The 26148-nt window shown below is 37.9% G+C and overlaps 1 protein-coding gene and 1 pseudogene across 1 annotated transcript; one reads left to right on the top strand and one right to left on the bottom strand.

Annotated features, from left to right (window-relative positions):
- Positions 1 to 15355: 15355 nt before the first annotated feature.
- On the top strand, positions 15356 to 16408 carry LOC102123309 (WW domain binding protein 1-like pseudogene; annotated as a pseudogene).
- An 8081-nt stretch (positions 16409 to 24489) lies between these two features.
- LOC102122944 (olfactory receptor 4F3/4F16/4F29) lies at positions 24490 to 25483 on the bottom strand. Its single transcript, XM_005560634.4, has one exon. The coding sequence runs from the start codon at positions 25462 to 25464 to the stop codon at positions 24526 to 24528; it is 939 nt and encodes a 312-aa protein (XP_005560691.3). The 5' UTR covers positions 25465 to 25483; the 3' UTR covers positions 24490 to 24525.
- Positions 25484 to 26148: the final 665 nt, after the last annotated feature.

Raw genomic sequence — 26148 nt, 5'->3', positions numbered from 1 at the left:
TCGGCAAAGTCTGGGAGAGGTTTTTCATTTTTTTTTTTTCTTTTTTGGCTCCTTGCAGTCAAGGAAATCTTTTTTAAATCACTAAATGCTAAATGAACACAAGCTAAAGGAACAGAGCCTTCAAACATCAAACATAAAAAAGAATACAGATATTACAAAAGCAGTTTACAAAAGTTACTAAACAAATAAAATCTACATTCCACAGTGAGTAACAAAAATAACCTTGAAAAGGGGGAAGATTTGGTTACCTGAAAAAACACATTATAACATCCAAAATGTCCAGTTTTCAACAAAAATTAAGAAGCATGCAAATAAACACAAAAGTATGGCCCATTTACAGAAGAAATAAATGAGACTATCCCTAAGCATAGATGTTGGAAATATTAGACAAAAACTTTATATAACTGTCTTAAATAAACTTAAAGAGCTAAAGAAACCCAAGAGAATGACAGATGAATAAATAAGAAATATGATTTTTTTAAAGGTACAAACAAATTCTGAGGCTGAAAAGTACAATAACTAAGTAAAAAGTTATTTTTTACTTAGGGTTCCAATAGAAGATTTGAGGAGGTGGAAAAAAGAATCAGTGAACTTGATATATCAAATGAAATGATTCAGTTTGAAGAGCAGGAAAACAAAAGAATGACAACAAAAAAGAGTAGAGCCTAAAGACCTGTGTAACAACATCAAGAATGCCTACATACAGAATCCTGGTGAGGAATGAGGGGCAGGAAGACTATTTGAAGAAATATGTTTGAAAACTTCCCAAATTTCACTAAAGACAAATATACACATTCAAAAAGCTCAGTGAACTTCATCAAGGAAATATACAAAGATATTCACACCAAGACATACTATGATTCAAATTGTCAAAAGGCAAAGTGAATGTTTGAAAGCAGCAAGAGAAAGGCAATTCATCATTTACAAGGGATCCTCAGTAAGTCTGACAGCAGATAGCTCAATGTAAACCATGGATGTCAGAAGAACTTAGGATGCATTTCAAAGTTCTGAAAGAAAAAAACACCGTCAACCAAAAATTCTATAACTTGGAATATTCCCTTCAAGTATTAAGGATAAATTACACATTCCCAAATTAAAAAGAAAGAAAGAAAGAAAGCTTTAAAAGTTCATGTTTGGTAGGCTGTACTTCAAGATACACTTTTAAAAAAAAGATACCTTCAGGCCGGGCGCGGTGGCTCAAGCCTGTAATCCCAGCACTTTGGGAGGCCGAGATGGGCGGATCACGAGGTCAGGAGATCGAGACCATCCTGGCTAACACGGTGAAACCCCGTCTCTACTAAGAAATACAAAAAAATAGCCAGGCGAGGTGGCGGGCGCCTGTAGTCCCAGCTACTTGGGAGGCTGAGGCCGGAGAACGGCGTAAACCCGGGAGGCGGAGCTTGCAGTGAGCTGAGATCTGGCCACTGCACTCCAGCCTGGGCTACAGAGCGAGACTCCATCTCAAAAAAAAAAAAAAAAAAAAAAAAAAGATACCTTCAGATACAAACTAAAAAACAGTAGAAAGTAACTCAAAACCACATAAAGAAATAACTCCAGTAAAGGTAACTATATAGGTAAATACAAAAGCAAGTATCACATTTTTTGCAAGTCTTTTTTAATATTCTATATAATTTTTAAAACAAATGCATAAAATAATGACTATAAATCTGCTGACGGGACATGATGTATAAAGATATGGTTTGTGAAATTAACAACATAAAGAAATTCATAGGAAACTAAAAAATAATAGAGATTTTGTACACTATTGAAGTTGTTTCAATTTACACTAAGTTGTTCTAAATTAAGAATGTTAATTGTAAATCCCCATGGTAACCACTAAGTTAATATCTTTTTAAAGTACAGAAAAGGAAAACAGAGGGTAAACACAGTGATATGCTACAAAATAGCAACTAAACACAAAAGAAGGTAATAATTGAGGAAACTAGAAACAAAGGAGATATAAGACATACAGAAAACAAAAGCAAAATGGTAGGAGTAAGCCCCTCTGTATCAGTAATTACATTGAATACAAATGAATTAAACTCTCCAATCCAAAGAAAGAGATTGGCAGAATGGACTTTTTTGAAGTGATCCAACTATATTGTTGGATCACTTTAAATCACAAGACACTCACTTTACATCAAAATACACAATGAGTTGAAACTGAAAGGATGGAAGAAAACATTCCATGTAAGCAATAACCAAAGGAGATCTGAGGTAAATATACTTATATCAGACAAAACGGACTTTAAGTCAAAAACTGTTACAAAATAGAAAGAACAGTATATATTGATTTAAAAATTAAACAAGAACATATAACAATTATAAATATATGTACACCAACCAACAGAGCTCCAAAATACATAACGCAACCACTGAGAGAATTAAAGGGAGACAATTCCACAAAAATTGTTGGGCATTTTAAAACCCAACTTTAAATAAAGGATAAAACATCTAGAGCAAATATCAAGGGAGGAAATAGAGGATTTGAACAAAAGTATAAGCAAAAACTATAGAGAACTCTTCTCTCAAAAACTGCAGAATATGGTAAACATGGAACATTCTGCAGCATAGATGATATGTTAGGCTATAAGATAGCTCAATAAACTTAAAAAGATTGAAATCATGCAAAGTATCTTCACTGACCACAATGGAATGAAATAAGATATCAGTAACAAAAATAACCAGAAATTTTACAAATATTTGGAAATTAAACAACACAGTATTTACCAACCAATGAATCAAAGAACAAATCATGAGGGAAATTAGAAAATGTTTAGAGACAAACGAAAACAAAAAATATAGCAAGATGGGTGTGATATATCAAAAGCAATGCTCAGAGTTGTAACACCTACATTTTAAAAAAGAAACATGTGAAATCAATAACTAAATTTTACTCAATAAACCATAAAAGGAAGAGCAAACAAAATCCAGAGCTAACAGAAGGAAGGAAATAAAGATTAGAGCAGAGATAAATGAAATTGAGAATTAAAAAATTATACAGAGATCAACAAATCTAAAAGTTGGTTCTTCCAAAATATCAACAAAATTAATACACTTTTACATAGACTAAGCAAAACATCTCTATTCAGCTGATATTTTACAAGGGAGCCAACATTATTCAATGGGGAATAATAGCTTTTTCAACAAAAAGTGCTGGGAATACTGAATATTCATATGCAAAAAAAATGAAGTTGGACCCCTACCTCACATTATATACAAAATCTAGATTGGATCAATAATGTAAATATAAGAGTGAAAACCATACACACTTAGAAGAAAAACATGGAAATAAAACATTGCTGTGGATTGGCAATGAGTTCTTAGATAATACACCAAAAATACAAGCATGAAACAAAGATGTAGCCAAAATGTACCAGAATCTGAAAACAAAGAATTAGAGGGGAATTTGGTGAAAAAAATATGGGAGAATGGGACATTCCTCTATGAATGCTTTTGTACATAATTGTACATTTTTAATTAAGTTAATCTTTTACACTTTCAAAGTGTGATATTAAGCAAACAAAGATAAGTTATTACAATACTCTAAAACTGAATGCGATGAGAAACAAGTGAATCCAAACATATTTCAAATGAATGAATGACATAATCAAACTTAAGGGGAAAATAATAATCTGATGTTTTTTGACTGTTCTTTCTTTCATTTCAAATTGACTTTTGAACATACTTTGACTACATACCATCGCTTGAAATAATAAAATATCTGCCAAAAATTATTAAATCTTCTCGATAGGCTTTTTTCTTTTTATATTGGTATAAATATAAGAGTTCTGAAACAAATGTATGTGCATTGTAAGATTAAGCTAATGAGTAAATATTAATATATTTATATTGCTAGAACCTCAGATTCTCACTGTGAAAGGACAGAGATACAGATATGGAATAAGACAAGGAACGAGCCGGGCACAGTGGCGCACACCTGTAATCCCAGCACTTTGGGAGGCTGAGGTGGGCAGATTATGAGGTCAGGAGATCGAGACCAACCTGGCTAACACAGTGAAACCCCATCTCTACTAAAAATACAAAAATTAGCCGGGCATGGTGGCAGGCACCTGTAGTCCCGGCTACTCAAGAGATTGAGACAGGAGAATGGCGTGAACCCAGGAGGCGGAGTTTGCAGTGAGCGGAGTTCGCACTACTGCACTCCAGCCTGGGCGACAGAGACTCTGTCTCAAAAAAAAAGAAAAGGTAAAGAAGAAGCCCACTGAGTTACATTAGTATCAGTATTATCAATATAAATATGCAATGTGCTCTCTCACATGCTCTTTCCCTCTCTTAAAAACAATATATATATATATAAAATGTGTGCATATTATATAATACATTATATGCATAGACACACATGTGTGTCTATACATATACCTATATAATATATATACATATTGAGGATTAACAGGTGCTAGTAGAAAATATTAGCTTTCTTTGTATTAACAGGTGTTAGTAGAAAGTAGTAGTAGGTGCTAGGATAAAAGTCATAATTAAACCATGCTGGTGAATGAACGCACCATCACGTATAATCTTACTAAAAATAGAATCAAGCACGTGTCCTAGTCAAACCTCTGGATTCAACTGTCATTTGGATAAAATGCAAAGGGTAGTGGAAATGTTGATCTTCACTGAGAGTCTAATCAGCAAAATTCAGAGCGTGGAAATCAAGTGACAAAAATCCCAAATTTTTCAACAAATGTATGGAAAAGAAAACTTTGGAAAGAAACCTGTATGTTAGAAAAGATTTTAAAAACATGACAAATGAAAAAAATGGGCAAGACTAAATAATAGTGTCTTGTAATACATACATGAAAGATAAAGCCATGAAAATGCAAGGAAGTCTCCATTGTAACAGTCATGATTATAGTAACTTTCCAGGAGAAAGGCGGCTGCAATTGAGGAGAGTCACATACAGGACTTCAGGGCTGGCAAAGTTCTGTATATTGACTTATGTGATGATTACAGGGATGTTTACAAAAACCAAACTATAAGTTTGTTTTGTGCCATGTTTTGTATTGTGTGTTTTGTTTTCAACTTAAAAATAAATAAAACCAAAATCAAGTCTTCATTATCAAGTAGCACAAAGTCTCCAATCTATAACCACCTTTGTCTGGAAACCTACGTTTAACCACCATTGCCAGAGTCAGTACTGACAACGCATTCATATTTTTAACACTGAAACACAATAAACAAGAAAATTTTTGCTCCTCTAAAACAGGGCATCTTCAGGCAGTCAGAACAACTCAGAAAGTTTCTGTCAGTTGCATAAAACTCCCCTGTGCAAAGAGTTACACAAAATGCTGCCATAGTAAAGGTAGTTAACTAACGACACTAATTGTGCTTGGGCAGTGACCAAGTGGAACTTCAGAGACCTGGCATTGCTAGCCAGAAATCACTTGTCACGGGAATTGTCTCCTGGAATCACTGTGGTTTTCCCAGGGTAACTTAGGGGAAAAGTGGTTAATGGGTCACTTGGGGGTGGCATCTTCATCAGTAAATTACACTTACTTTCTCCTACTAAGAATTTTATTTTTGGCCATGAAGCCAAAAGTCAGCTCTTAAATAACAAGGGAAGCAAATAATCATTGAATAAAAATAGCAAAAAGAAAAAGCTGTGCAAAGAAATTTATGCTTTTAAAATTCATTCTACATTATGAATTCTACATTAGAAATATAAACCATAGCCTCATCACAGGCACTTAAATACACTGAAGCTGCCAAAACAATCTACTGTTTTGCCTATCTACTTATCAACTTCTTCATAGCAAACTGGGGGGAAGAAGGCAATGGAATGAATAAAATGAAAGCCACAAAAATCTAGCTGGGAGAAATATTTATGACACGTCCATAAAAAATTTTAATTAATGCAAAGTATTAACACCAATGATTGCAATAATACAGATCTTACAAATGATAGTTTCAGTTTGAACAGACTATCCAAAAATTAATTTTCTATAGTAACAGTTTTTAAATAAAATATCAGTTCCTGAAACATATAAAATGGTACAATGAGTGAAAAAAAACAAATTCAGAGCAAACATAAATTAAAAGTATCTAAACATAGGCAAAGAGATGGAGATTTCTGGATAATCACTTAAGCCCATGGTTAAAAATAAATGCAAATGTGTTAATATTTACTGAATACTTTATCTGTGCCAAGCAGTGTATTAATGATTCATTTTTATTTTTCACTAAATTGTTCCTCTAAACTATAAAGTTGGTGTAGCCTACAAGTGAATGCAGGAAATCTGACCTAAAACCTGCACTTCTTACCATTTTGCTCATATTTATTCCCTGTGCATTTTTGTAACATATATATGTTATATTTACAGAAAGAGAGAGAGGCAGAGATAGAAAGTATGTAAAAATAATTTATGGAGTTTAATGTTATGTCAGGGTAATTACATGATTATATAATTAACAGAGGTTTCTTTTTAAATCAGCTATATCAAATAGAAAAATAAATGTAGGGATCAAGAGACTTATTCTGTCCATCTGTGATAGTTCTGTCATGATACTGCATTCTCAAGTCATTGCCCCAAAAATATGGTTTAGCTCAACAAATGCTTATTGAGTGACACTGGGTGCTAAAGATGTGAAGACGAGGGAAGGGAATCCCTTTTCCTAGCCAGAGGAACTGAGACACACAACACCTGGAAAATTGGGCAACTCCCACCCCAATACTGCACTTTACCAAGGGTCTTAGCAAATGGGCACACCAGGAGATTATATCCCACACCTAGCTGGGAGGGTCCCACGCCCACGGAGCCTCCCTCATTGCTAGCACAGCAGTCTGCGATCTAACCGCAAGGCAGCAGCGAGGCTGGGGCAGGGGGCGCCCGCCATTGCTGAGGCTTAAATAGGTAAACAAAGCCACTGGGAAGCTCGAACTGGGTGGAGCTCACAGCAGCTCAAGGAGGCCTGCCTGTCTCTGTAGACTCCACCTCTGGGGACAGGGTACAGCTAAACAACAACAACAACAACAAAAGCAGCAGAAACCTCTGCAGACGCAAACAACTCTATCTGACAGCTTTGAAGAGAGCAGTGGATCTCCCAACATGGAGGTTGAGATCTGAGAATGGACAGACTGCCTACTCAGGTGGGTCCCTGACCCCTGAGTAGCCTAACTGGGAGACATCCCCCACTAAGGGCAGATGGACACCCACACCTCACACAGTGGAGTACACCCCTGAGAGGAAGCTTCCAAAGCAAGAATCAGACAGGTACACTCGCTGTTCAGCAATATTCTATTTTCTGCAGCCTCTGCTACTGATATCCAGGCAAACAGGGTCTGGAGTGGACCTCAAGCAATCTCCAACAGACCTACAGCTGAGGGTCCTGACTGTTAGAAGGAAAACGAACAAACAGGAAGGACACCCACACCAAAACCCCATCAGTATGTCACCATCATCAAAGACCAGAGGCAGATAAAACCACAAAGATGGGGAAAAAGCAGGGCAGAAAAGCTGGAAATTCAAAAAATAAGAGCGCATCTCCCCCTGCAAAGGAATGCAGTTCATCACCAGCAATGGATCAAAGCTGGACGGAGAATGACTTTGACGAGATGAGAGAAGAAGGCTTCAGTCCATCAAACTTCTCAGAGCTAAAAGAGGAATTATGTACCCAGCGCAAAGAAACTAAAAATCTTGAAAAAAGAGTGGAAGAATTGATAACTAGAATAATTAATGCAGAGAAGGCCATAAACGAACTGACAGAGATGAAAACCATGACACGAGAAATACGTGACAAATGCACAAGCTTCAGTAACCGACTCGATCAACTGGAAGAAAGAGTATCAGCGATTGAGGATCAAATGAATGAAATGAAGCGAGAAGAGAAATCTAAAGAAAAAAGAAGAAAAAGAAATGAAGAAAGCCTGCAAGAAGTATGGGATTATGTAAAAAGACCAAATCTACGTCTGAGTGGGGTGCCTGAAAGTGAGGGGGAAAATGGAACCAAGCTGGAAAACACTCTTCAGGATATCATCCAGGAGAACTTCCCCAACCTAATAGGGCAGGCCAACATTCAAATTCAGGAAATACAGAGAACACCACAAAGATACTCCTCGAGAAGAGCAACTCCAAGACACATAATTGCCAGATTCACCAAAGTTGAAATGAAGGAAAAAATGTTAAGGGCAGCCAGAGAGAAAGGTCGGGTTACCCACAAAGGGAAGCCCATCAGACTAACAGCAGATCTCTCAGCAGAAACTCTCCAAGCCAGAAGAGAGTAGGGGTCAATATTCAACATTCTTAAAGAAAAGAATTTTCAACCCAGCATTTCATATCCAGCCAAACTAAGTTTCATAAACGAAGGGAAAATAAAATCCTTTACAGATAAGCAAATGCTTAGAGATTTTGTCACCACCAGGCCTGTCTTACAAGAGACCCTGAAGGAAAAATTTCCTTTGAAAACTGGCACAAGACAGGGATGCCCTCTCTCACCACTCCTATTCAACATAGTGTTGGAAGTTCTGCCTAGGGCAATAAGGCAAGAGAAAGAAATCAAGGGTATTCAGTTAGGAAAAGAAGTCAAATTGTCCCTGTTTGCAGATGACATGATTGTATATCTAGAAAACCCCATTGTCTCAGCCCAAAATCTCCTTAAGCTGATAAGCAACTTCAGCAAAGTCTCAGGATACAAAATTAATGTGCAAAAATCGCAAGCATTCTTATACACCAGTAACAGACAAACAGAGAGCCAAATCAGGAATGAACTTCCATTCACAATTGCTTCAAAGAGAATAAAATACCTAGGAATCCAACTTACAAGGGATGTAAAGGACCTCTTCAAGGAGAACTACAAACCACTGCTCAGTGAAATCAAAGAGGACACAAACAAATGGAAGAATATACCATGCTCATGGATAGGAAGAATCAATATCGTGAAAATGGCCATACTGCCCAAGGTAATTTATAGATTCAATGCCATCCCCATCAAGCTACCAATGAGTTTCTTCACAGAATTAGAAAAAACTGCTTTAAAGTTCATATGGAACCAAAAAAGACCCCGCATTGCCAAGACAATCCTAAGTCAAAAGAACAAAGCTAGAGGCATCATGCTACCTGACTTCAAACTATACTACAAGGCTACAGTAACCAAAATGGCATGGTACTGGTACCAAAACAGTGATATAGACCAATGGAACAGAACAGAGTCCTCAGAAATAATACCACACATCTACAGCCATCTGATCTTTGACAAACCTGAGAGAAACAAGAAATGGGGAAAGGGTTCCCTATTTAATAAATGATGCTGGGAAAATTGGCTAGCCATAAGTAGAAAGCTGAAACTGGATCCTTTCCTTACTCCTTATACGAAAATTAATTCAAGATGGATTAGAGACTTAAATGTTAGACCTAATACCATAAAAACCCTAGAAGAAAACCTAAGTAATACCATTCAGGACATAGGCATGGGCAAGGACTTCGTGTCTAAAACACCAAAAGCAATGGCAACAAAAGCCAAAATTGACAAATGGGATCTAATTAAACTAAAGAGCTTCTGCACAGCAAAGGAAACTACCATCAGAGTGAACAGGCAACCTACAGAATGGGAGAATATTTTTGCAATCTACTCACTGAAAAAGGGCTAATATCCAGAACCTACAAAGAACTCAAACAAGTTTACAAGAAAAAAGCAAACAACCCCATCAAAAAGTGGGCAAAGGATATGAACAGACATTTCTCAAAAGAAGACATTCATACAGCCAATAGACACATGAAAAAATGCTCATCATGACTGGCCATCAGAGAAATGCAAATCAAAACCACAATAAGATACCATCTCACACCAGTTAGAGTGGCAATCATTAAAACATCAGGAAACAACAGGTGCTGGAGAGGATGTGGAGAAATAGGAACACTTTTACACTGTTGGTGGGATTGTAAACTAGTTCAACCATTATGGAAAACAGTATGACAATTCCTCAAGGATCTAGAACTAGAAGTACCATATGACCCAGCCATCCCATTACTGGGTATATACCCAAAGGATTATAAATCATGCTGCTATAAAGACACATGCACACGTATGTTTATTGCGGCACTATTCACAATAGCAAAGACTTGGAATCAACCCAAATGTCCACCAGTGACAGACTGGATTAAGAAAATGTGGCACATATACACCATGGAATACTATGCAGCCATAAAAATGATGAGTTTGTGTCCTTTGTAGGGACATGGATGCAGCTGGAAACCATCATTCTCAGCAAACTATCGTAAGAACAGAAAACCAAACACCGCATGTTCTCACTCATAGGTGGGAACTGAACAATGAGATCACTTGGACTTGGGAAGGGGAACATCACACACCGGGGCCTATCATGGGGAGGAGGAGTGGGGAGGGATTGCATTGGGAGTTATACCTGATGTAAATGACGAGTTGATGGGTGCTGACGAGTTGATGGGTGCAGCACACCAACATGGCACAAGTATACATATGTAACAAACCTGCACGTTATGCACATGTAGCCTAGAACTTATATTATAATAATAATAATAATAATAATAAAGATGCGAAGATGGATGAGACATCATCTCTGCGATCCAAAAGCTTACTATCTAGTGGGAGAGTTACATATGTAAAAACAGTAATCTAATAAGAGCTAACAAGTGAAAACTAAGATAAATTAATAATACAAGATTACAGGGAAGGTTTCCAAAGTCAATTAGGCCTCAAATGAATCTTTGATTATATTTTAATGAAAATATAATTTCATTATATTTAAATGAAATATAGTTTAGAGGAAAGCACACAAGGATTAACCAAATGAAGACATGTGAAAGTTTTTCAAACAAAAAGGAACAGCAGGAGCAAATGCAAGGAGGCCTAAAATAAAGAGACATGTAAAGAGGTATAAGCAGCTTTGTACTACTTCCTGATAATTAGAAGAATATTGGGAACAACAAGAGCTAGAGAAAAGAGTCATAATTATGGAAAAATATTTATTAAATTATAAGAAATTTATAACATAAAGAATAGGAAGACCATGAAATGTTTTAATAAAGATGATGCTCTAAATTGACCACTCTAGCTGCATTGTTGGGGGAGAAATTTGAGAACAAGACTAGAAACTAAGAGAATAATTAGAAAAATGCAACTACAACGCAGATGAGTGATGATCAAGGTCTGAACTGAATAGTGGAAATAGAGATAAGGAGGCAAATTCAAGAAATGTTTGTGAAAGTAAAATTAACATGACCTGGTGTTTGATTGACTGTGTAAAGTGAAGGGAAAGGATGAATAATCAATGAATAATATTTATTCTACCAAATGCCTTCACGCCGCTCTGATGACAGGATAATATGTAAGCTTTCCTATATTTCAGAACCTGTATGACATGAGAAAAAGTAAAAAGGGGATAGGGGTAGGAAGTATCCTGAATTGACTGAGAAATAAGGAGGTATTCCACAGATAACATACAAAACATATATTTAGTGTTCAAGGAATAATAACAAAGTGAACACCTATGTATCCACCACACAGGATATGAAATAGAACATAGGCCGGCTATGGTGGCTCACACCTATAATCGCAGCACTTTGGGAGGCCGCAGTAAGAGGATCACTTAAGCCTGGGACACAGGCTGCAGTGAGCTAAGATCACACCATTGTACTCCAGCCTGGGCCACACAGAGAGACCGTGTTTCAGAAAAAATAAAAATAAAAAAACTAGATGTCTTGGAGGATTGGAAAAAAAATAGGACCTTACTAGTGCCTTACATGCCCATTGAGCGCTCCCTGCCAATTGTGTTGCCCTTTATTTCCTACTTGATATGACCACTATCCTTCCATTCCATTGTATTCGTTTTTTAATAGACTTTAATGGATCTCAAATGATGCATTAGTTTTTTTCTTTGAAACTTATATAAATGAAATTATTTTGTAGTTCTTTCACCTTTATCAGAAGGTACTTTCACCTTGATTCAAAAATAAGTTTGCATATTACAACCTTGTTGATGAATGTTGCTGTAGTTCATCCATTCGTATTGCTAAATGATATTCTACTACATGAATATGTCGGACTTCATTCATCAAATCTATTGTTGATGAACACTTGAAATTTTTCCAGTTTTTAACCATTACAAACAATGCTGCTATGAACATTCTTTTGTATATCACCTGGTTCATATGTGCAAGATATCCTCTGGAGTATATATTTAAAAGTAAAATTATTGAGTTATTCAACATTACCACGAAATGCTATAGTATTTTTTTAAATAATCCTACAAATTTACACTTCTACCATGAACAGACAAGCATTACCATTGCTCTTCATCCTTAGGCATGATATTTGTCTTTTGTTCTGGGGCCTTTGTTTTGTTTTGCTTTGTTTTTTGCTTAGAAGTTCTTTGGCTATTTGGGATATTTTTTTGGCTCCATATGAACTTCAGGATTTTTTTTAATTTTGTGAAAAATAATGTTCGTAATTTGATGGGAATTGCATTAACTCTATAGATTGCTTTGGGTGATATGGTCATTTTAGCTATTGATTTTTTTAATCCATGAGCACGGGATGTTTTTTCCATTTATTTATGTCATCTGTAATTTCTTTCATTAGTGTTCTATAGTTCTCCTTGTAAAGATCTTTCATTTATATAGTTATGTATTCCTAGGTATTTTTCATGGTTATTGTAAATTCAGTTGAGTTCTTAATTTTGTTCTCAACAAATTAATCTCAACAAACATTCAAACAGCTTGAATGTTTTTGGTGTATAGAAATACAACTGATTTTGGTGGCTTGATTTTTTATCCCGAGACTTTACTGAAGTCACTTATCAAGTCTGGGAGTCCTCTGCAAGACTTTAGGGTTTTCTAGGCATACAATCATGTCATGAGTGAACAGAGATAATTTGACTTCTTTTTTTCTAATTCGTATACCTTTTATTTCTTTCTCCTACCTGATAGTTCTGGCTAGCACTTCCAGCACTGTGTTGAATAGGAATGATGAAAGTGAACATCCTTGCTTTTCTCCAGTTTCTAGAAGCAACATTTCCAACTTTTGCCCATCCAGGATGATATTGTCTGTGGCTTTGTCATAGAGGACTCATTTTTTGAGGTATATTCCATCTATACCTATATTGTAGAGGGTTTTTATCATAAATAGATGTTGGATTTTATCAAATGCTTATTCTGCATCTAATGAGTTGATCATAGGGTTTTTGTTCTCAGTTCTGTTTATGTGGTGAATCAGGCTTATTGATTTGTGTATTTTAAACCATTCAAGCATCCCAGGAATAAAGCCCACTCGATCATGATGAATTATCTTTTTGATGTGCTGTTGGCTTCAGTTAGCTACAATTTCATTGAGTATTTTTACATCTGTGTTCATCAGGGATAAGGATTTGTAGGAAAAGACTGAGAAAGAAAATAGAACAGGCCGGGTGCAGTAGCTCACGACTGTAATCCCAGCACTTTGGGAGGCCGATGCGGGCGGATCACGAGGTCAGGAGATCGAGACCATCCTGGCTAACATGGTGAAACCCCATCTCTACTAAAAAAATACAAAAAAATTAGCTGGGCGTGGTGGTGGGTGCCTGTAGTCCTAGCTACTCAGGAGGCTGAGGCAGGAGAATGGTGTGAACCTGGGAGGCGGAGCTTGCAGTGAGCAGAGATTGTGCCACTGTACTCCAGCCTGGGCAACAGAGCAAGACTCCATCTCAAAAAACAACAACAAAAAAAAAAGAAAATAGAACAGATCAATGAAACTAAGAATTTGTTCTTTGAAAAGATAAACAAAACTGACAAACCATTAGCTAGACTAGAAAAACGAGAGAATACTCAAAGCAATAAAATCAGAAATGGAAGAGGAAATATTACAACTAATACCACAGAAATACAAAGGATCACAAGAGGCCACTATAAACAATTACAAGCCAACAAATTGGATAACCTAGAAAAAGTAGATAGCTTTCTAGAAAAATACTACTTACCTAGAGAAAATTAAGAAGAAAGATAAAATCTGAACAGAACAATACTGAGTATGGAGAGCACATCAATAATAAAACATCTCCTATCAAAGAACATCCCAGGACCAGAAATTTTCATTGCTGAATTCTAATATTTAAAAAAATAATAATACCAATCCTTTTGAAATTCTTCCAAAAACTTGAAGGAGAAAGAATATTTCCAAACTCGTTTTACAAGATCAGCATTATTTTTTTTTAAAGGCAGACAAGGACACTATAAGAAAAGTATGGGCGAACCAACATCCCTGATGAACACAGATGCAAAAGTCCTCAAAAAAAGTACTAGTAAACAGAATTTAACAATGCATTAGGAGAACATTTACCATGATAAAGTGGATTTATCCTCCAGATGTTTCAACATACACAAATCAAATGTGATAAACCACATTACCAGAATAAAGGATAAAAAACATACTTATCTCTATATATGCAGTAAAAGCATCTGACAAAATTCAAAATCCTCTCATGACAAACCCTCTCAACAAATTGGGCATAAAAGGCATGTACCTTAACACAAAACAGGACATATATAACAAGCTCATAGCTCACATCATACCCCACAACGAAAAAGTGAAGCTTTTCCTCTAAGATCAAGAACAAGACAAGGATATTTATTCTCGCCACTTCTATTCAACTTATTTCTGGAAGTCCTAGCCGAGCAATTAAGCCAAATAAAGAAATAAAAGATATTCAAATTGAAAAGGAAGCAATAAAATCGTCTCTGTTTGATAACATATTATATATAGGAAACCCTAAAAACTCCACCAAAAAGCTATTAGAAATGATAAATGAATTCAATAAAATTGCGGAATTCAAAATCAATGTACAAAACTCAGTAGTTTCTTTATACTGACAACAAATTATATGACAAAAATAAAGAAATCAATCTCATTCATGATAGCATAAAAAAAAACAGTATTGTTTGTTTAGGAGCACATTTAGAATTGTATTTAGGAGTACATTTAACCAAGGAGGTGACAGATCTGTATACTGAACACTATAAAACATTGATGAAAAAATGGTAGATGACACAAATACATGGAAAGATATTTTATGTTCATGGGTAGGAAGAATTAATATTCTTAAAATGTCTTTACTGCCCAAAGTGATTTATAGGTTTACTGCAATATTTCTCAAAATTCCAATGTCATTCTTCACAGAAATAGAAAAAACAATTTGAAAATTTATATGGAACCACAAAAGACCCTGAATAGCTAAAGGGTTCTTGAGCAATAAGAACAAAGCTGAAGACCTCACAATCTGACTTTAAAGTGTATTTCAGGAAAAGAACAAAAGAAGGAAGAAGAGAGTAGAGGAGAAGTGCAGCAAGGGTGGAGGGAGGTGTCCATGCTGTGTCAGAGGAACAGGAGGAGTATGGAGAGGAGAAACTTCCCGGGTGGCATGGAGCTCTTGCTCCTCTAGGCACTGCCCAGCCGCCTGAACCCCCACAGGATAAGGAAGCCTGTGTGTGCACCAACAATCAAAGCTACATTTGTGACACAACAGACACTGCTGTGAGCAGTCTCAGTGTCATAACTACTGCTATGAACATTGGTGGTTCTGGCTGGTGTGGACCATCACCATTACCCTGAGCTGCTGCTGCATCTGCCACCACAGCCAAGCACAGCCCTCAAGTCCAGCAGTAGCAACATGAAATCAACCTGACTGCCTATCCAGAAGCCCACAATTACTCAGTGCTACCATTTTATTTCACCAAACTATGTATTACCTTCTTATGAGGAAGTGGTGAACTAACCTCCACCTCCTCTCCTCCCATACAGTGCCTTCCAGCTACAGAAGCAGCAGCAGCAGCTGCCTTCACAATGTGGCACTGCAGGTGACACTGTGGGTGACACTTGGAAGAGCAACCACTAGTCTGGGGCCAGCAGAAGCAGCACAAGACCCCAAGAATCACTGACCCTGACCCCTCTGACCTACCAGCTGACTGAGAAACAGCCAGCCACCAAAGCCCCAGGAGTAGAACCCAGTGGCTCTGTGGCCAGCCTGGGAAGCTGAACCCAGGGGCGTTCCTGGATAAGGATTCAGAATGTGAGGAGGAGCTGCTGAGATGACAGCTCTGAGCGTGGCAGCACACCTTCAGACAGCAAAGACAAGACACCCAGGAGACATCACCACTTCACAGAGGCCTCAGGCATCGAAATGTGTGGGTACAGCCAGGGGCAACCTCACAATGACCTCAGAGATCAGCACATTCATAGATGGTGCTCTGGATGGGCCTCTGGACTTCTGTGACAGCTGCCATTTGCAGTCCCCTAGAGATGAGGCATAAGTCCTCTACCCCATCTGAGGAGCAGGCTTGAGAGCCTGGGCATCCCCATCTGACATGGCCACCTGTGTGCCTGCTGGTGAACACAAATCAATGAGCAGGACTCTCCAAACTCCCAGAGCAGCAGTTCCTCCAGGTAGAGCAGGTCCTGTTAGCTCCCAAGAACTTGGCAAAGCAACCAGGATAGGGGAAAACCATGAGAAAATAATTAAATGACTTTCACAGAAAATAATACAGACACTTTGTGTTTTTTTCCCCCCTTAAGTCCTCTCCTGCATTTTCCTACATCTCCAGGTACAGCTCAAAGAGAGAAGCCCACTAAGGCTCAGGGTTTGTCATCTGTGGCTGCCAGTGTCTGCAGAGCCAGAATTAGGCTAATCCTATGGTAGGATGAGAGCTGATGGGCAGTTGTGTGGTAGGTTCGTAGGGAGCATGCTGATCTCTTGAATTCCAGGTGAAAAGATCTATGCACCCTGTACATCAGGACAAACTAAAGCATCCTTGAAAGGTCCCTTCCCAGCAGGCTCTGGCTGGCTGCAGACTGGTTCAGGTGTGGATTATATTACCTTCTCTTTGGTTTTTCTGCTAAAAACAAATAACGAAAGACAGCTGGAAACAAGAACTTTACCAGTTGGCAGGTTTGGCTGTGTCCCCACCCAAATCTTATCTCAAATTGTAATTCCCATAATGCCCACGTGTCAAGGGTGGGACCCAGTGGAGGTGATTGGATCATGGGGGCAGTTTTCCCCATGCTGTTCTCATGATAGTGAGTACTCACGAGATCTTATGGTTTTATAAGTGTTTGACAGTTCCTCCTATACACACACATGCTTTTTCACCTGCCACCATGTAAGACATACCTGCTTCCCCTTCAACCATGATTGTAAGTTTCCTGAGGGCTCCCACCACAGCCATGTGGAACTGTGAGTCACTTAAACGTATTTCCTTTGTAAATTACCCAGTCTCAGGCAGCAGTATCCTTATAGCAATGTGAGAATGGACTAATACAGTAAATGGGTACCACAAAGAGTAGGGTACTGCTATTAAGATACTTGAAAATGTGGAAGCGACTTTGGAACTGGGTAACAGGCAGAGGTTGGAACAGTTTGTGGGGCTCAAAAGAAGACAGGAATATGTGGGAAAGTTTGGAACTTCCTAGAGACTTGTTGAATGCTTTTGACTAAAATGATGCGGACAATGAAGTCCAGGTTAAGTTGGTCCCAGTTGGAGATGAGGAACTTCTTGGGAACTGGAGCAAAGGCCACTCTAGCTATCCTTTAGCAAAGAGACTGGCAGTACTTTTCTGTCACCCTAGAGATCTGTGGAACTTTGACCTTGAAAGAGATTATCTGAAATTGGAACTTACGTGTGAAAAGAAAGCAGAGCATAAGTTTGGAAAAGTTGCAGCCTGACAATGCAATAGAAAATAAAAACCCATTTTCTGGGGAGAAATTCAAGCAGCTGCAGGAATTTACATAAGCAACAAGGATCCAAATATAAATAGCCAAGACAATGGGGAAAATGTCTCTAGCACATGTCAGAGATCTTGACAGCAACCCCTCTCATCACAGACCCTGTGACATAGGAGAAATGGTTTCATGGGCTGGGCCCAGGTCCCCCCTGCTCTGTGCAGCCTCCTTGGGACTTGATCCCAATTACTCCAACCCCAGTAGTGTCTAAAAGCGGTCACGGTACAGCTTGGGCCATTGCTTCAGAGGGTGCAAGCCCGAAGCCTTAGAGGTTTCCACATGGTGTTGGGCCTGCAGGTGCACAGAATTCAAGAACTGAGGTTTGGGAACCTCCACCTAGATTTCAGAGGATGTATAAAAATGCCTGGATGTTTAGGCAGAAGTCTACTGCAGGTGTGAAGCACTCATGGAGAACCTCTGCTAGGGCAGTGCAAAGGGGAAATGTGGGGTTGGAGCCACCATAGAGAGTCCCCACTGGGGCACTCCCTAGTGGAGCTGTGGGAAGTGGCCCACCATCCTCCAGACCCCAGAAAGGTAGATCCACTGAAAGCCTGCACCGTGTGCCTAGGAAAGCTGCAGATACTCAATGCCAGCTGTGAAAGCAGCTGGGGTAGGGGGCTGTACCCTGCAAAGCCAATGAAGTAAGGCTTCCCAAGGACATGGGAGCCCACCCTTTGCATTAGTGTTCCCTGGATGTAAGACCTGGAGTCAAAGAAGTTTTATTTTGGAGCTTTAATATTTAATGACTGCACTGCTGGATTTCAGACTTGCATGGGGCCTATACCCTCTTTATTTGGGTCAATTTCTCCCATTTTGAATGGGAGCATTTATCCAATGCTGTATCCCAATTGTGTCTTGGAAGGAAATAATTTGCTTTTGATTTTACAGGCTCCTAAGCAGAAGGGACTTGCCTTGTCTCCCATGAGACTTTGGACTTGGACTCTTGGGTTAATGCTGGAATTAGTTCAGACCTTGGGGGACTGTTGGGAAGGTATGAGTGGTTTTGAAATGTGAGGAGATGAGATTTGATACTCCTCAAGAAAAGCAACCCCAAGACACAGAATCATCAGATTGAGCAAGGTTGAAATGAAGGAAAAAATGTTAAGGGCAGCCAGAGAGAAAGGTTGGGTTACACACAAAGGGAAGCCCATCAGACTAATAGGATTCCCTATTTAATAAATGGTGTTGGGAAAACTGGCTAGCCATATGCGGAAAACTGACTAGCCATATGCACAAAACTGAAACTAGATCTCTTCCTTACACCTTATATAAAAATTAACTCAAGATGGATTAAAGACTTAAACATAAGACCTAACACCATAAAAAACCCTAGAAGAAAACCTAGGCAATACCATTCAGTCCATAGGCATGGGCAAAGACTTCATGACTAAAACACCAAAAACAATTGCAACAAAAGTCAAAATAGACAAATGGGATCTAATTAAACTAAAGAGCTCCTGTGCAGCAAAAGAAATTATCATGAGAGTGAACAGGCAACCTACAGAATGGGTGAAAATTTTTACAATCTATCCATCTGACAAAGGTCTAATATCCAGAATCTACAATGAACTTAAACAAATTTACAAGAAAATAACAAACAAACCCATCAGTAGGTGAAGGATATGAACTGACACTTCTCTAAAGAAGACATTTATGCAGCCAACAAACATATGAAAAAAAAACTCATCATCACCGGTCATTAGAGAAATGCATATCCATACCACAATGAGATACCACTTCACACCAGTTAGAATGGTGATCATTAAAAAGTCAGGAAACAACAGATGCTGGAAAGGATGTGGAGAATTAAGAACACTTTTACGCTGTTGGTGGGAGTATAAATTAGTTCAACCATTGTGGAAGACAGTGTGGCAATTCCTCAAGGATCTAGAACTAGAAATATGATTTGACCCAGCAATCGCATTACTGGGTATACACCCAAAGGATTATACATCATTCTACCATAAAGACACATGCACATGTATGTTTATTGCAGCACCATTCACAATAGCAAAGACTTGGAACCAACCAAAATGCTCATCAATGATAGACTGGATAAAGAAAATGTGGCACATATACACCATGGAATACTATGCAGCCATAAAGAAGGATGAGTTCATGTCCTTTGCAGGGACATGCATAAAGCTGGAAACCATCATTCTCAGCAAACTAATCCAAGAACAGAAAACCAAACATCCGATGTTCTCACTCATAAATGGGAATTGAACAGTGAGAACACATGGACACAGGGAGGGGAACACCACACACTGAGGCCTGTCTAGGGGTAGAGGCTGGGGGAAGGTTAGCATTGGGTGAAATACCTAATGTAGATGATGTGTTGATGTGTGCAGTAAACCACCATGGCACATGTATACCTATGTAACAATCCTGCACGTTCTGCACATGCACGCTAGAACTTAAAGTATAATTTTAAAAAAAATCTCAAACAACTCACTGAAGTGTCTCAAAGCTGAACAAGTTTTACCAAAATGAATCCTTCTCAGTTAACTGATCAAATGGATGAATTCTGACCCTTTGAAGTCTCTTTCCCGAGTTAGAGCAGGGAACTGCTCTGAGTGTTAACTGTTGGTTTCACTGCAGTGTCCTACCATATTTTACAAGAAGATCAAAATGCAAACTGCAGACCTAGGCTTGATTCCCAAGTCACAGTCTGACCCCTGCTACAGGAGGTTACCCCAACTCAGGAAGAGATAGAAATAGGGAATTGAAAGAATAGTGAGGCGACCAGAGAGATTTGATTAAGTCTGGTTTCCACATGAATTAAAAGGAAGGATGTCGTCAAGGGTTTGGCACTACAGTCAAAAGAATAAATAAGTCAATGAAGAAATACCTTCATTGTCTGTGGTTTTCATGCAGATATAACTCATGGAGGTAGATATCTCTCCAAAACAGACAAATCCAAGGCTGTAAAGTGAATGAGCATCTGCATTTGAATTCCACAAAACCAAAATCTATGTTGAACAAAGTGAAATCTGTACACAGCATTGCAAATGCAAACACATTCCTGTGTGAGGCACATCACCATTTGTCAGTTATTGTAAATATGTGTATTTTTAAGCAATAGAATTCAGCTTGTCAGTTTTCTGGGCAATCTTAGAGATGCATTTCCTGTGCTGTGGTTGTTCTCTAACCACTGTGAGAAACCCAAATAAAAATTGATTCCCCCCACTCCAAAAAAATATGTATCACAAAATCATATTAATCAAAAACAATGTGATACTTGCACAAAAACAGACACATTGACCAGGGGAACAGAATAGGAGCCCAGAAACAAATTCATGCATTTATGGCCAATAGATTTTTAACAAAGGTTCCCAGAACATGTAATGAAGAATACACTGTTGTTTCAATAAATGGTGTTAAGAAAACTAGGTATCCAAATGCAGAAGAACATGAATGTGTATGGTGTGTACCCCTATCTCATACCATACACAAAAATCAATTCAAAATGGATTAAAGGTTTAAACATAAAACTGTAAAACTACTAGAAGAAAACATAGGGGAAAAGTTCCACAATGTTGGTTTGGTCAAAGATTTCTTGGATATAATCCCCAAAACACAGGCAACAAAAGCAAAAATATATGGGATTGCATCAAACTAAAAAGCTGCTGCAGAGCAAAGGAAACAATATGAGGAAGAGACAACCTACAAGTTGTGAGAAAATATTTGCAAAGCATACATCTGATGAAAGACTAATCTCCAAATGTATAAGGAACTCAATTCAATACCAAGAAAACAAATAACCAAGTCAAAAAATAGGCAAGGTCCTAAATAGACATTTCTCAAAAAAATACACACAAATGGCTAACATAAAAAAGTTTGTCATGCTAATTATCAGGGAAATGCATATTAAAATGACAGTGAGATGCTACTTCATACCTGTTAGAATAGCTACTGTCAAAACAATAAAAGATAACAAGTGTTGAAGAGGATACAGAGAAAAGGGTACCCCCGTACACTGTTGCTAAAAATGTAAATTAATACTATTATGAAAAATAGATGAAAGTTACTCATAAAACTAAAAATAGAATTACTATATGATCCAGCAATCCCACTTCCTTGTATATTTCCAAAGGAATTGAAGTCAGTATGCTGAAGAGTTATCTCCAGGCTCATGTTCATTGCAGCATTATTCACAATACCCAAATATGCAGTCAACACAGGTGTCTATCAACAGACAAATGGATGAAGAAAATGTAGTGTATATAAACAATGGAATACTACTCAGTCTTAATAGGAAGGAAAACCTGATATTTGTGACAACATGAATGAACCCAGAAGACATCATGCTAAGTGAAATAAGCCAGGCATGAAAAGACAAATATCACATGATCTCACTGATATATGGAATCTAAAAAAGTTGAATTCATAGAAGTAGAGAATGGAACAGTGATTATTAGAGGCTAGGAGTTGGGGGTAGATATAGAAAAGGTAGATGTTGATAAAAGGGTTCAAAGTTTCAGTTAGACAAAGTTTCAGTGAACTATTGCACAAAGTGGTGACTGTAATAAACAACAAGGTATCATATGTTTCAAAATGAACAGAGTAGATTTTAAATGTTTTCACCACAAAAAAAGATATGTATGTCAATGAGATCAACCTAATCATTCCACAATTTAAACATGTATCAAAACATTACATTATACCCCATAAATATGTACAATTATTATTTGTCAATTTAAATAGTTTCACTAATTTATATTGTTATTGCCTCACCAACTTCTTTCCATCAGGCAGATTCTCATAAAGACTTTCTCTCTTATATAAAGCATTTCTTACACACCTCTTAATCATGGTAGCATTGACATTATTCCACCAGATTCTATCTCCAGTGTTAAAATAATCAAGAATCCAGAAATCTCCACCAGGGGGCCACCAATGCATATCAAAGTTTCCCACTTTCCTTTAGATTTACTTAAGGGTAGCTTACGGGAAAAAATACTTAAGTATTTCCCTTTTTAAAGAAAAAAATTATATGAATTCTACAAAATTATGGTAGAAAATTTAAGAAGAGCACATGCTTCCCAACTCATTCTAAAGGGCCAGCATTACCTTGATTCTAAAACAAACAAACAAAAAATTTACAAAATCCAAGATCCATTCCTGACTAAGGATAAAAGAAATTTTCAGCAAACTGAATAAAGAAAACTTTCTCAGCCTGTTAAAGAGTACCTATGAAAAAATTACAGCTATCATTATACTTAATGATGAAATATTGAATACATTGTAACAGGAACAAGTCAAAGATGTCTGCTATAACTAATTCTACTCAGCATTCAACAAAATGAATATAATAAATTCATACTAGAATTTTAAAAGTAAATTTCTTTATTCACTGACAACATAATCATCTATAAAGAAAATCCTACATAATCTATAAAACACTGATAGAACTAATAAGTTTTGCAAGTTTACAGAATATAAAGTCAAACAAAGATTATGTGCCCATAAGCTAAGAATAAACAATTGTAAATTGAAATAAAAACCAACATCATTTAAAAGATCATCAGAAATATGAAACTTAGAGATAAATATAAAGTACATATGCAAAACCTGTTCACCAAAAACTATAAAACTGAAGGGGTGGCCTGCCCCTCCACACCTGTGGGCATTTCTCATTAGGTGGAATGAGAGACTTGAGAAAAGAAATGAGACACAGAGACAAAGTATAGAGAAGAAAAAGTGGGCCCAGAGGACTGGCGCTCAGCATACAGAGGACCCGCGCCGGCACCGGTCTCTGAGTTCCCTCAGTATTTATTGATCATTATCTCTACCATCTTAGAAAAAGGGAAGTAGCAGGACAATAGGATCATAGTAGGGAGAAAGTCAGCAGAAAGAAATATGAATAAAGATCTCTGTGACATGAATAAGTTTAAGGAAAAGTGCTGTGCCTTGATATGCATATGCAAACATCTCCATTAACCTTAAAGCATAAAGAGCAGCATTGCCGCTAGCACATCCGCACCTTCAGTCCTAAGGCGGTTTTCTCCCATCTCAGTAAATAGAACCTACAATCGGGTTTTACACCAAGACATTCCATTGCCCAGGGACGGGCAGGAGACAAATGCCTTTCTCTATCTCAACTGCCAAGAGGCCTTCTTTCCTCTTATACTAGTCCTCCTCAGCACAGACCCTTCACGGGTGTCAGGCTGGGGGACGATCAGGTCTTTCCCTTCCCACGAGACCATATTTCAGACTATCACATGTTGAGAAACCTTGGACAATACCTAGCTTTCCTAGGCAGAGGTCCCTGCGACCTTCTGCAGTGTATGTGTCCCTGAGTACTTAACATTAAGAGAACGGTGATGACTTTTAACAAGCATACTGCCTTCAGGCACTTGTTTAACAAAGCACAGCCTGCACAGCTCCAAATCCGTTAAACCTTGAGTCACCACAGCACATGTCTCTCACAAGGACAGGGTTGGGGGTAGGGTTACAGATTAACAGCATCTCAAATACAAAACAAAATGGCGTCTCTTACGTCTACTTCTTTCTATATAGACACAGTGACAGTCTGATCTTTCTTTCTTTTCCCTACACAAAACATTGCTAAAAGAAATTAAATGGGCATAACATAGATGTAGAGATGTATTGAATTTATGACTCATTTTGAACAAGGAATACATACATTCATCAGATAAGAATTATGTTACAGGTCTAATAACATTCTAATCAATATGTGATGTCTCATAGTTCCTGAATCTAAAATATCAAAGAAAGAAACATAAAGTCATATCACGTTTAATGAGAAGGTCTTATTGTATCATTTATGAGATCTTCTTGTAAATCACCAGCTGTTTGCACACTCTCTTTATTGCTGCCTTCATCTCCTTATTCCTGAATGTATAGACGACTGGATTCAGAAAAGGAGTGAGAACTGCATCAAAAATAGCCAGAAACTTGTCCATCTGTGAATTAGGGTGTGGCCATGTATACACAAACACGGGTGGGCCAAAGAACAAAAGGACCACTGTGATGTGAGCTGAAAGAGTGGAAAGGGCCTTGGATGAACCACCTGAGGAATGTTTCCTAACAGTAAACAGGATGAAGATGTAGGAGATTAGAAGTATGAAGAAAGTACCCACACAGATAAACCCACTGTTGACAGTGACCATGAACTGCAATCTGTAGGTGTCGATACAGGCTAGTCTGAGAAGCCGAGGAAGATCACAGTAGAAGCTGTCCAATACATTAGGGCCACAGAAGGGTAAATTAACAAGAAATGCCAGTTGGAACAGGGAGTGACTGACACCAAGGGTCCAGGCAACAGCCAGAAATAAAATGCACATTCTTGGGCTCATAATGGTCAGATAGTGGAGGGGCTTACATATGGCCGCGTATCTGTCAAAGGCCATGGCTATGAGCAGCACCATCTCCACACCACCAATGACGTGGATGAAGAAGATTTGAGCAATGCAGCCTCCAAAGGAGATGACTTTGTGCTCTCGGAACAGATCATAAATCATCTTGGGAGAAGTAACAGAGCAGGCTCCTAAGTCAATGAAGGAGAGATTGGCCAGTAGAAAGTACATGGGGGAGTGTAAGTGAGGGTCAGTGGTCACAGAAAACACAATGAGGATGTTTCCGGTAATGCTTGCCACATAGAGCACAGAGGAAAACACTAGGAGGAGGAGCTGTTTCTCCCATGAATGAGTGAGTCCCAGAAACACAAACTCAGATACCACTGAGTGATTCTCACCATCCATTGGTCCAGCCAACTGGGCTGTGGCTAAAATTATGAGAACTAAGAAAATGGGGAGGAAATTATGATTATGAAGATAATAATATGTACTAAAATCATTAATATTGCAATGTTCTCACTATGAATAAATAGTATACAGTTATTCAGTTCCTCACATATAAAAAATAACAAAAAATCAACATATTATAACAACATGTGAGCTGCAACCTGATTTAAACCCATCATCAATACTTTCAGTGTAATATCTGCTTTCAAATTAACAGGTTAGGTAAGGACAAAAGATTCCTGACTATCCATGAAATTCATCAGGTGTTTAAATCACCTGTGATATTGACTATTCCTCATTTCCAGCATATTCCATTTGTATTTACACATATTCTCATACTTTCCGTCCCTTCCCAGTTTGTACTCACAATTCTCTGACAGAAAGTAGACATAAGAGGAAAACATGATTAACAGATGAATTATCACCTGCAGTAAGAGGTGCCTGAGACAGACTTAGTTGAGATAGGCTATGGATTGAGACAAAATATAGAGACTGGGGTATGTGAAATCGGAAAGCCCACAACTGTAAAAGAACAGAGTAAGTAGACTTTCACAAGAAATAGAATCACCACCATTATCCACTACATTTTCTCATGCTCACTGCTATTTAAGTGCCTCAGTTTCAATACAATCTTTCACAATT

The sequence above is a fragment of the Macaca fascicularis genome, chromosome 7, assembly GCF_037993035.2.
Source record: "Macaca fascicularis isolate 582-1 chromosome 7, T2T-MFA8v1.1".
Classification (NCBI taxonomy): Eukaryota; Metazoa; Chordata; class Mammalia; order Primates; family Cercopithecidae; genus Macaca; species Macaca fascicularis.
The sequence above is the reverse complement of the archived record's forward strand: the minus strand, read 5'-3'. Positions and strand labels throughout refer to the sequence as shown.

Bases quoted from the DNA above. Each gene is read 5' to 3' on its own strand.
- LOC102122944 (XM_005560634.4), bottom strand. From the start codon at position 25,464: ATGGATGGTGAGAATCACTCAGTGGTATCTGAGTTTGTGTTTCTGGGA.